This window comes from Stylophora pistillata, chromosome 4 (assembly GCF_964205215.1).
Source record: "Stylophora pistillata chromosome 4, jaStyPist1.2, whole genome shotgun sequence".
NCBI classification, from domain to species: Eukaryota; Metazoa; Cnidaria; class Anthozoa; order Scleractinia; family Pocilloporidae; genus Stylophora; species Stylophora pistillata.
Window position 1 is genome coordinate 4,866,841 of NC_142522.1, and position 13,028 is coordinate 4,879,868.

The window sequence follows — 13,028 nt, forward strand, 5'->3', positions numbered from 1 at the left end:
AAGCTGAGGCTTATGGCTGACTATGAAAATAATAATCGACTAACATGTAACAGCACTTCAAACGCAAATCGTCAAATCTTCAACAAAATTTCTTTTTCCGTACTACATAGTATGATTTATTGAGTGAGATTTGACTCGCTACCTGGTAGCTTCCGCTGTAGTTCAAGGTCGCACATCCCTCGGACCAGCTGCCGGACAATTTGCCTCCATGACGGCTCCATACCTTCAATTCTTCTCCCATCTGATCTCTAATATATACAGACAGAGTCTCAATGGCACTGCCGTACATGAAGTAGAAAAACGTTAACCGCTGGACACCTCTCATCCAAGGACTGTATAACTTGGCCCTCTCGTGATATCTACGTGGAAGTGAAGTCTCTATGTAAATGTACGAGCCATTTCCTGAAAACAAAAATTTAGCTTAAACGTTAGCTTGGCAATATAGACTTTGATTGTGTGAGTCCAACGCTAACCAGTTATCCAGCTTTAATTCTGAAAAAATTAAAAGGTCATAGATTTAAATGTTCCTATACGACTAGGACAGCAGTTTTGGTTTCTAAAGTTTTTCACAAATCTTGGGATAATATTCCACCTTAAATTTTATTATTGTCATTATTTAAGTATAAGTTACATACATTAAATGTAAGCCCAAAGGTTTATGAAGAATAAACAACACTGCGATTGCGCGTAACCTCGATGTTCCAAGATTGACATCGTTGCCTAGCAACATAAAATGCCTTTGTAACCGCTTCTGTTAAGTTGAGTGTTACCGCTTCCGAGAGAAGCTGCGAACAAGTTTCTAGTTTGATAAACGCCTGCGTGATTAGTTCATTTTAGACAGAAAATTATAGTTAGCGTTTCAGTTTAGGCGGGATAAGAACCCGTGTAATTAAAATCGATGTTTTGAATAGAAGACGAATTAGACCGTAATCTTCAATAAAGTAATCAAGATCCGCGAACATTGGTTAGCAACAAGTTGTTTTGTGATTATGTTAATTCGTTGTTGTGATTTAAAGAGGAACTTATCGCTAGTTTTTAATTTTTCTTATTGTTCTTCTAATTACCACGTGCTCGTTACCCAAATGGAGATTATTCTTTAAGCTCTGATCGCACAATAATTGGGTAATTTCTTCACGTAATGATTTCAGTTGACCGCTTTGATATAAGAACGCCTCAAAGAATAGGAAAAGGATGAAGAAAGAAAGGATTCTGTGCTGGTTTGTTGTTGATCGCATACGTGTGTATCAACCAAGGAATCGAGTGCCAATTCTAACTTGAAAAGAAACATCTTAGCTTTCTCTTTTCAACCATTTCATTTGATTGTCAGAGGAAATCATGTTTTTACTGTGAGTTTCTTGAGCTTAATAGAACAGATTTGGAGCGTCGCCATTCTTTACGTACCTGTGTGGTCGCTGCTCGGTCCTGTGTTTAAACTAGGAGTAGCTCCTCGTCGGAGTAGCCAATCAAAATGATCTCCGCTTCTTTCATTCCACCAGGTACACAGTGTTTTGAGATCAAAGGAGCAGTTTCCTAAAAAGAAAAAAGGTGGCTAATATAAGTTCTATCGAAATGACACCACTTTTAAGAAAGTTATCTTCATGTCAGTGGTTTTCAAGTCGCGTTAAAACATCCAAACCAACCAGCTATACTTGTTTTGGTAATCATGTTCACGAGCCATTTTGAATAACATCTCTAGCGAGTTACGAAATGGCTAGTTTTTACACAAGGTCATTTTACACTCAAAAAACAAAAAAAAAATAAAAGAGTCAAATACCATGAAAAACGGGGAGTAAATGAAATTAAAACAACAGACAGAATCCATAAATAGGTCTGTAAGTTAATGTGAAACAAATTTTTCACCAGGTAAGTACCTGAGGTTTCGGATTGATCTACACACATTCCATCCGTCAATATCACATCGTCGACTGCAATGTCCCCTTGGTAACTCTGGCCAGCGACTCCTTGTAGTGCCACCTGCAAAAATATTGTCATAGATATTTCTCAAAATTTTTGGTCTCGTAAACTATTTCAACTTATGCGAATTGGTATTACATTTTCTTCGGTGTAATTATTATTTCAAACTATCTGGACACTTGTTTTTGCAAGAAGGCGTGCAACAACAAATAAGGACCAGTTATACGCCTCTATAGTTCATAAAACGTTTGTAAAAATTGAAATAAACATGGAAACGTTGGCATAATTTATGTATTTTCTTATTTTGGGAAAATTTCTTCAGTTTGCTCATCTATTTCCTATTCGACCGTTCTTTACTCTATTCTAATTTGTTTCCAATGCGAATTCGAAGCTTTAGCTCTGATATTCAACTTAATATCCTGACTGCAATGTTAAAAACAAACCGAGCCCAAATTATGGGAAAAGTTGGGTTGACCTCAGCCGAGTTCTGGTATCTGCTTTTTCTTCTTAGCCTCTGTGGATTGGTTTCAAAACTTATCTAGGATCATCGCGTGCTATCAAGGGAAGAGGATGTTGTGAAATGTAAGGCAGGGGAGGAAAGAGTTTCTGTCGACAGACTCATTCCACTAAAGCAGGTTATCCTATTGAATCCATGACATAAATCTTACCTGAAACTCGCCCACAAAAGGTATAAAGACAACGGCCTTTCTCCACTGATTGCCTTGGTTTCCTGTTCTTTGCCAAGTCAGGTAATTTTGCCGTTGTCCCGTAGCCCTCACTAATACATCAAGTCTTCCTATATGTAATCCATACATGTGATAAAAGAAGTGTAAACATTTTGGTCCCCAGATGAAAGGACTTAGCAGCTCTGCGAACTGATTTTGTTTTGCTGGATATGACGCTTCGATGTGGATGTATCTTCCACCTCCTGTAAAGATATGTACCAATAGTTACATGCACTGATAAGTAGCTGAAAAAAGAAAAATTAAGGGCATTATTGTCGTTAATTTACATCAGCAACACTTGCCTTAGCTTTAAGCTTAAATTGGAGAAAAGTCACTCTAAAGCGGCAAGTAGATGGGAGAAATTTAAGATGTTGTTCAACATGCTAAACCTATTTTACCTACTCCCGGCAGTAAATACATTGAATGGAAGGCGGTTAAATAGTTATATTAGCAACAGCACACTGTGCCATTCAAAGCCTAACTAGTAGCTATAAATTTAGTAATCATTTTCTCGACAGATAAACGTGGATACTTCGAAAAGGAAGTCAGCAGAGTCAACTTTGGATATTGTTATTCGGGGGAAATTCTCAGGAAATGTTTCGTTCTAATGAATAATTATTAGCCAGAATGCCGGGAATGGATTAAGGCGGAAGAAGAGGTGTTTTTGAGCCATAGGAAGCTTTTTAAACATCGTTTAATTTCTAATTCCTTTGCCTTTCAGGGCAAGAAATTGTTCGCGATCAAGTACTTACCTGTGTGATCTTCGGTCGGTCCAGTCCCTCTGCTCGGTGTTCCATGTCTTCTTAACATCCAATTCATTTGGTATGCGTGGACATTGCGCCATCCGAAAAGACCCTCATCAAAGGTACAGTTTACTAGAGTTTTAAACGGTTAAGAAGGACGGAAACATCAGCGAAACAAGAAATGGAATATTATATGCATGGTCAGGAATCCAGAACGGTTATATCTGGCCAAGTGACTCACACCAATAAGGCCTATTGCAGTGACCGCAATTGGCATCACTCTCCCTATTTGGGATTATAGTCAATCGCGGTCAAGGCTCTTGATTTTTTAATTTTTCACTGACTCTACTTGAGTGTATTTCTTTTTCCTCTGTAGCTAATGCGATAGAGTTAGCATACTAGTCAAACCGCCCATACTTCCACAGATTATTATGGCTCAAGCGGGGAGAATGACATAATGGCCTACCCCATTATTTTGTTAAGGTATCTGACAAGTTGACGAAACACGTTTTACCCTTACGAGATTATGTTCTTATCCGAGCCACAATGCATTGTCGCATTTGGGACTCGAACCCCAAAGTCCTCTGTATGTCACTGTACATGCATCATGTTTTGTAAAACTACAGTATTACTTTAGCTAAAGTTTGGCGGTAACTCCTATGTAAGTATAGATTTGTTAAGAATGCTTTGCATATTACAATAACGACGTTTTAGAAAAATATGTCTCAAGTTATAAGAATTTTCCTTTCATTTATCTGCCACACGTACCCTCATGTGCCCCAGCTAGCGTGATATTCTCAGAGAAGACGCACGTTAAATTCGTGCTGAAACTTATATCATCAACTGCGATATCAGCGGTGTATCTTGCACCTGCTATACCCTCAATTATGACCTAAATGAAAATGGTGTAAGCATTGTCAGAGCAACAATTTAAAATAGTGACTGACTGATTTAATAAGGGAGTTAGTAATACAAGGAAATAAGTGAAGACTTTTGTTGCATATTGGAATAATTTGTTTCGAAGTGCTAATGCGCAAATTGAGGTTTATGGCCGACTATTTAAAGAATGATCAACTAAAATGTAACAGCACTCCAAAAACAAATCAACAGATGTTCAGCAAGATTTCTTTTTCCGTACTACATGGTATGATTTATTGACTGAGATTTGACTCACTACCTGGTAGCTTCCGCTGTAATTCAAGGTTGTGCAGCCCTCTGTCCAGCTGCCGGACAATTTGCCTCCATGACGGCTCCATACCTTCAATTCTTCTCCCATCTGATCTCTAACATATACAGACAGAGTCTCAATGGCACTGCCGTACATGAAATAGAAAAACGTTAACCGCTGGATGCCTCTCATCCAAGGACTGTATAACTTAGCCCTCTCGTGATATCCACGTGGAAGTGAAGTCTCTATGTAAATGTACGAGCCATTTCCTGAAAACAAAAATTTAGTTTGAATGTTAGCTTGGCAATATAGACCTTCATCATTTGTGGGCATTTAACGGTAACCAGTTATCCAGCGTTACCCCTGAAATTGCTAAAAGGTCATAGATTTGAATGTTCCCATACGATTAGAACAGCAATTTTGGTTTCTGAAAATTTTCACAAATCTTGGCATAATATTTCACTTAAATTTTTACTATTGTCCTAATTCTAGTTATAAGTTACACACCTTAAATGTAAGGTTTGTGAGGAATAAAAAACACTAGGGTTGCGCGTAACCTCGAAGTTCCGAGATTGACATTGTTGCCTGATTAACATAAAGTGCCTTTGTAACCGCTTCCATTAAGCTGAATGTTACCGCTTCCGAAAGAAGCTGCGAAAAAGTTTCTGATTTGATACACGCCTCCGTGATTAGTTCCTTTAAGACAGAAAATTATGGTTAGCGTTACAATTCAGGATAAGAACCATTGTAATCAAGATCGATTTTTGAATAGAAGACCAGTTACACCGTAAACTTTGATAAAGTAATCGAGACCCGCGAACGTTGCTAAGCAACAACTTATTTTGTGATTGTGTTAACCAGTAGTTGTAACTTAAAGCGAAAATTATCGTTATTTTTTTTACTTTTCTTATTGTTCTTTAAATTGCTTGGGTTCGTTATCCAAACTGAGAGTATTCTTTAAGTATGATCGCACAATACTTAGGTAATTTCTTTACATCATGATTTCAGTTGACCGCGTCGATATAAAACCGCCTCAAAGAATAGAAAAAAGATAAAGAAAGAGAAGATTCTATGTTGGTTTGGTGTTTATCGCATGCTTGTGTATCAATCCGGGAATCTAGTGGCAAGTCTAACTTGAAAAGAAACGTTTACAGCCTCGCATCCTAGCTATCTCATCAGTTTAACCGTTTGATTTGTATGTCAGATGACATAATGTTTCTATCGTGTGTTTCTTGAGCTTAATAGAACTGGTTTGGGGTGTCACCGTTCTCTACTTACCTGAGTGGTCGCTGCTCGGTCCTGTGTTTAAACTAGGAGTAGCTCCTTGCCGGAGTAGCCAATCAAAATGATCTCCTATCCTTTCATTCCGCCAGTTACACAGTGTTTTGAGATCAAAGGAGCAGTTACCTAGAAAGAAATAAAGGTACTTAATATAGGTTATATCGGAATGATACCAAAAAGTTATCTTGATGTACTAGGGGTTCCTAGTTTGAAGTTCCTCATGTCAGTGGTTTTCAAGTCGCGTTAAAACATCCAAACGAACCAACCAAATGTGCTTTGGTAATCATGTTCATGAGCCCATTTTGAATAAAAGAAAAACAAAGGACGGGATAAACTGCAGGGTAGTAAAGAATGCATTTACATTGTAAATTCAATGTCTGAAGTCACTACCTATTTCAAGAAACACTAAGTTATATTGGGATGATTACAAACACCAAATCCATTTTACGGGAGTGCCATTGGGGATGATAAATTTGGTAGAACCAAAACACATTCAGACGCATTTTGCAAAAATTTTCCGTTTATATGGCCACTCCAAAGAGCAGGCAGCTGCATTTAACAATGCACAGATTAAAACTAAAAACTAAAGCGAAAAAGCTGCAACGATTATAACCTTTGATGTAAAAATGAAAGGCATAGACAAATTATCAACTTACTTGCTAGATCAAACCTGTCTTAATTCCCAAATGGAATATTTACCTGTGGTGTCTTGTGAAGAGACACCAATTGTTGCAAGACGCACATGCGTCAAACACCAGAGCAAAAATCCTTGAAGAAACATAAACACAGTAATCTTGAACTGCACACTGTCTGCAAAGTTGAGTAGGACAATGATAAGAATACTTAAAATGTCCTTTCAGTCTGTTATTATTTGGATTAAAAGGAAATTTAAGTGGCAACGCGCAAAGTTGCCAAAGTTGTCACTCCAAAGTAAAGTCATACTGTTAATCGTGCGTTTTACTTACACACTTAGACAGGGTGTTCAGCACAAATTATTACTAAGCAAACATTAGAGGGCTTGAGGGAAATGAGGAAAGGAGGGAGATAGGGGATCACAGCCTCCCACTTCCCTTATTACGTTCTCCCGCCTTCCGTACTTTTGTGCCCCTCCGCCACCCGACTCCCACCCTTCATTGTATTACCTCATCTTCAGGTTAATGAAAAGGATCAGAAGCCTGGGTTCTCGGAAAGCTGTGCCAAAACGTATCTTTCTTGACAATTCTCTGGCATTTCATTTTATCGGCGAAGGGGAGATATTTTTCTAAAGATCAGCATCATGATTACATACCAGTTTTCATTGACCTGGTTATCAATTATTATGTTTGATTATCGATTTTAACATCTCACTATGAAGAAGAAAGTCAGTCCACTGTGCAATCTGATGTCTATTGCAGTTAAAAGTGTGTAGTTGAATGCATTTAGGTATCCCTAATATACTGGAATCATGCCATTCAGGAATGAACCCGAAAAGCCAAACGTACCGTCAGGAGTTCAGTACTCCTTTCTAATTCCTCTAAGGTAGTCACATTCGTTGTCATTGTCTTATTTCATTTGTGACTTTCTCATTGCTCGAGAAGGATAGATAGTAGAGACTACTATCATCTATAAACAACTAGCATAAACTGTAATAATAATTTACTCATTAATTTATTTATTTATTTATAACCGTTTCAAAGAAGTCAAAATGGCGTTCAAGTTTCAAAACATTTCAGAAAAAAATTTTGCGGCCTCAAAACCAGCAATTCATCATTGATACAATTGAAAAATTCATTCAAAAAGTCTTGACATAAATCTAGATGCATATTGAGGGAATTGTGCGGATAATAGTATTTCATACTGGTGGCGTTTTCGTGAAAAAAATGACCGTTGTATACCAGAAAAATAAAACACAAAACATGGATAGGCTACCGTGGTCGTAGAAGTTTAAAAGCCTGTCAACGAAACACTCAAACACTGAATGACAAAAGTAGATAGATAGATAAAATCTTTATTGACTTGGAAAAAATAAAAGAAACACGTCCAGAGACAAAACGTCTGGACTTACAATTTCCTACATATATCAATTCATTATGTATATACAAGACTAAGTGGCTACACAAATTCGAAAAGACATCTATTAAAAAAGCAGTCTAAAATGTTCGGTTCTAACTAGAGGCAGGATGTAATTATGTCCTCTTTTCCAGAGGCTCCTAGCTCTCTGAGCTGGTAAAAGTTCATGTAATGGATTTGCGCTGTCAGAGGTTATCTCGTCCCAAAGAAGCCTGTCTTTCATTTTAATTACATCCATTATGGGAGTGTATTTGCTGGTGTAACCATAACGTAACGCTCGCTTACAGCACTTATCAATATGAGTGAGATATTTACTGTAGTGGGCAGAAGCCCACACCTCAATTGCGTAAGTGAAAAGTGACATAATTAGACTGTCAAACAGCAGTGTAAGTTCTTGTAATGAAAAGCCGTAGTATTTGTAGACTCTGAGGATGTACAGTCTAGAAGTTGCTTTGCTGAGCATGTTTTCAAATTGAACGTCCCAGTTACATGGATCTTCGTTTACTGTAACTCCTAGCAGCTTTAGTCCGCTTTTTCTGGTTATTCCGTCCATGGGCCCTGGAAGGGGCATTGTGGTTTTACTTTTAACAACCATCTCAAAGATTTTCTTCATGTTTAGTGTCATCAGGTTTTTATCCGCCCAACGTTAGGATAGGAGATACTTCTTGTTTACAGACGAGACGCTCAAAAATTCTCATTATGATGTTGGTTAATGAGATCGGTCTGAGCTGATTGCGTTCAGTCAGAGGAGATACCTTAGGGATGGGCGAGACGTTCGCTAATTTCCACAGAGATGGGACAGTTTGATGCCTAAGTGAGCAGTTGAAAATTTTGGTGATCACGGGTGCAAGATGTTGAGAGAAATCGCGCCAAAACCATTAGGGAAACTCATCAGGCCCCGAGGCGGTTCGTTTCAGGTGCGATAATAAGTTCACAGTCGGCAAACGGGTTCCTGCTGGAATTTGCAGACGCGTTGGAACCTCATATTCTTCGTCGGTGTTGATGGTCTGGAAATATGTGTTGATGATATCAGGTGAAATCACCGAGCTGACAAGGGTGCCTTGTGTCCTTCTGCCAGTTATTCTATTGGCTGTGTCCCATCATCCTTTAGAGCCTCGGTTATGTTTTAATCGCTCGTTGTCCACAGCGTTTACTTGGTTCATGCGAATGAGTGCGTTGATTTTCTCTTGACGAATAATTTTCTCCACTTGGTTACCTTGATGTGCTGTTTTGTTTCTGACTTTGCAGAGGTGCTTTACGAGGGAGGATATGTAAGGCGGGTCCCTGGACGATACTCTAACCCGGACGAGTGGAAAAATCTCATTGAGCATCGACCATAGGCTTGTATTAAGTAGTTTCACGCTTTTTTCAGGATTAGCTAGGTTGTTGATAGAATTCCAATCGAAAGCACTAAGCTTAGTCTCCATGGCAATTTTGCGGTGGTCTCTTGTATCGCGGAAACTGACATATTTCCGTTGAGGTTTAGCCGGGATAGAGGGTAGTACAGTGACAGCCAAATGATCAGATCTCACCAGACCCTTGTGCACCTTACCGGGTTTCCAAAGCAGTGGACAGTTAGTCAGAAAAACATCAAGTATTTTGTCCCGCCTAGTAGGTACTTTAACCATTTGATGCAGACCATGTTGTTGCGTGAGATCTTTTATTTTCAACTGATTTATGTCACCTGCAATTACGATCTTGGCGTTCGGATCATCGTACAGGATTTGATCACAGGTTTCAGATGGGAAATTCAGTAGATCAGCTGCTTCGTAGATGGGGTCAGGCGGATGGTAAACACTGGCAGCGAAAAACTCGGAATTTGGAGTTGTTATTTTGCACCAAAGAGTCTCGAACTCAAACTGTCCATTGGCGTTGATTACTTTTATTTTCCAGTCCTTCCTACAGGTGACAGCAACCCCTCCACCTGCACGTATTCCATTCCGGTCTTTTCTAACCATCACATAGCCATTAGGGCAGATCAAGTGGGACAAAATTTTCTTGTTTAGCCAAGATTCCGAAACAAAACAAAGGTCAATATTATTGCTGCTAAGGTCAGCATACAAGGCTGGAGCAGCGTCAGCTTTCACTAGAGAGTGAGCATTTATAACCATACATTTTGGAACAACTTTAGGAGCGGTAGGAGTCCTTTCAATTTTCACTGAAATAAGCGATCGGGATAAGTTTGTCGATTGATTACGCATTGTCGTGTAACGCTTGTTGACGTTGCGTGACGTACGACGCGAAACAACAATAGGAATATTTGAGAGCGAAATATTCCGCTTTTCCTTGACCCACTTGCCAGCCCTACAACCCCGGTAAGCCGTTCTTATGTGCATATGATTTAAGGTAGGACGAAACTGTAGTGTAGATGTTGTATTTGGACGTAACCGGTACAGCTCATCTCTGGAATAAACGTAACGACGGGTCGAGATGTCGCAATTAAAATTAGCATAATCAACATAACGTAAGTTGCCAACAACATGTTCAAAAGTTCCAGAAACTGTGGAACTGTTGCTTGATTTTGACTGTCGAAACCCTGACATTGTGAAGTAGCGGTGTTGGGGCCAGGATTGATTTCGACATCCATTGTCACAGATCCACTGCAAAGGGGCAAAATAGGCTGACATATCCTTGCTTAGTCCAAACACTAACTGGGCGAGATGAGAATTAAGCTTGAGTTTCGTAGCTTGTACGACAGAACATGGCTAACTTTAACCCTACTATGCGCTGAATAGCCTCTTAAATTGTAGAAGAACGGGGTATTTCGAGTTAGTTCGAAAGCCCCAGCGAGAAAGGCAATAAAAATTGCCGCCTTTCGTAACATGGCTGCCAATAACAACAAACATATGAAACATATGAGTGAACTGCGGTTATGAGACGTATATAAGAACGATCCTTCGCAGTAAAGCACTATTTGAGCAATAGTGGAAATCAGACCTGAAAAAAAAAAATATTTCAGGCCTGTACGGGATTCGAACCACTGACCTCTGCGATACTAGTGCAGCGCTCTACCAATTGAGCTAACAAGCCAACTGGGAGCAGGCCATCAAATTAATTCGATATAAACCCGTAGATGATAAATCGAACAACAACAAACATATGAAACATATGAGTGAACTGCGGTTATGAGACGTATATAAGAACGATCCTTCGCAGTAAAGCACTATTTGAGCAATAGTGGAAATCAGACCTGAAAAAAATTTCGGGCCTGTACGGGATTCGAACCACTGACCTCTGCGATACTAGTGCAGCGCTCTACCAATTGAGCTAACAAGCCAACTGGGAGCAGGCCATCAAATTAATTCGATATAAACCCGTAGATGATAAATCGAACAACAACAAACATATGAAACATATGAGTGAACTGCGGTTATGAGACGTATATAAGAACGATCCTTCGCAGTAAAGCACTATTTGAGCAATAGTGGAAAGCAGACCTGAAAAAAATTCCAGGCCTGTACGGGATTCGAACCACTGACCTCTGCGATACTAGTGCAGCGCTCTACCAATTGAGCTAACAAGCCAACTGGGAGCAGGCCATCAAATTAATTCAGTTCACTCATATGTTTCATATGTTTGTTGTTGTTCGATTTATCATCTACGGGTTTATATCGAATTAATTTGATGGCCTGCTCCCAGTTGGCTTGTTAGCTCAATTGGTAGAGCGCTGCGCTAGTATCGCAGAGGTCAGTGGTTCGAATCCCGTACAGGCCTGAAATTTTTTTCAGGTCTGATTTCCACTATTGCTCAAATAGTGCTTTACTGCGAAGGATCGTTCTTATATACATGGCTGCCAATATTGGGCGCTAATTACAAGCAGTGTTTTCACGTCAGTAAAGTATTACTCGTAAAGCTTCCATAAAATGAAGCTTCTATAAAATGTTGCTGAGATAATTGGGGCTCAACGGCAGTAAAACAATGCAAAGGCTTCTCTAATTACATATTCGAACCGGGTCCTCTTGACGTTTGCGAATGATTCAGTGTTTATCAAGGAACCGAGAAATATACAGCAGAACCAATCACTGTCCAAGCCATTAATGTGCGTTTGTCGTATATTTATGTAGCGGACTTACGCAGACAGTTGTCGCTGCCATTAATGAATGCCAACTTAGACAGATGTTTCTTGCGTGGTTGGAAAATAAAGCTGACGGAAAATAGCCTTTATGTAATATTTACCGCTCTCATGAGATAAAGAGCAGTCATGAAGCATTCATGATCTGTTTGTAAAAAGGCGAAAAAAGGAAACGTATGGCTTCTTTCTCTCAGAAAATGCCAATTAGAAAATATATTTTTTTATAGACAGAGTCAAAGACAAATGTTTCTTGCTAATTGGATCTCAACACATTAAGGAAGTCAACGATCGTTGACTAGAAATTCATATGGTAAAACGCGATGAGAAGTAGTCTATTTCTAAAGAGAACCCTTACATAGTTAGTTTCCCCCTTTCAAAAATCATTCCTATTATCTAAGATTTTTGACGTCGAATGAATGAAGTGCTCTCAAACTTTGGAAAGACTTCTAAAGGTTAAAACATATAATCATGTACCAATTTTTAGCCACGTATTTTCATTAAGAATGCAGTAAGGGGTAATTTGTTCATCCCTTGGCGAAATGGGCAGTTTTCTAAGTTTACCTCTAATTGTCCCGTTTTCCCACATCAACTGCAATGTAAATTTCGCGCTAAATGCGGGAGTGTCTTTCAGGTCTTCACTTCGACAGGATAAGATCTCGTTGCCAAGCCCACTATTATCTAAATTTCAGAACATTGAGCGTTCTAACCTTTAAGCAGACGTTTCCTTTCCGTAACAGTGCATGAGGGATGTCCTCCAATGAGTTTCTTGCTGACACTGAGTAAAAATAATGAACACAATTCTGTTTCCAATTTTGATACGTTTGACATATTAAAATGAAACACCAGCTGTCATAATTAATGTTGACCGGAAGTTACTACATCGATTATTGAGTGGTTCCGAAATGAAGCACTGGTATATGAATGGGAAAGTGTTATTTTTTTTTAAAAAAAGGCTATTTCTATTTTCCCTGTAATACATTTTCTTAAGAATTTTATGTTTCGCATTTTGTGTTTCTTTGCCTGTCTTACGGCATATTTGCCTTCTCCTGGATATTAGTGTTATCATAATGATTATT

At 39.0% G+C, this 13,028-nt stretch overlaps 1 protein-coding gene across 1 annotated transcript in view; it reads right to left on the reverse strand.

The window, feature by feature from the left end:
* Window positions 1-12,780, reverse strand: part of LOC111344970 (uncharacterized) — a 53,430-nt gene extending 40,650 nt beyond the window's left edge. The window contains exons 1-10 of the mRNA XM_088756576.1: window positions 12,660-12,780; window positions 6,531-6,641; window positions 5,829-5,957; window positions 4,560-4,819; window positions 4,151-4,274; window positions 3,392-3,514; window positions 2,583-2,842; window positions 1,872-1,974; window positions 1,402-1,530; window positions 143-402 (exon numbers count right to left, since the gene is read on the reverse strand). Coding sequence (XP_088612702.1) covers window positions 143-402; window positions 1,402-1,530; window positions 1,872-1,974; window positions 2,583-2,842; window positions 3,392-3,514; window positions 4,151-4,274; window positions 4,560-4,819; window positions 5,829-5,957; window positions 6,531-6,641; window positions 12,660-12,780 — 1,620 coding nt within the window. The remainder of the gene's footprint in view (window positions 1-142; window positions 403-1,401; window positions 1,531-1,871; window positions 1,975-2,582; window positions 2,843-3,391; window positions 3,515-4,150; window positions 4,275-4,559; window positions 4,820-5,828; window positions 5,958-6,530; window positions 6,642-12,659) is intronic.
* Between the last annotated feature and the right edge of the window lie 248 nt (window positions 12,781-13,028).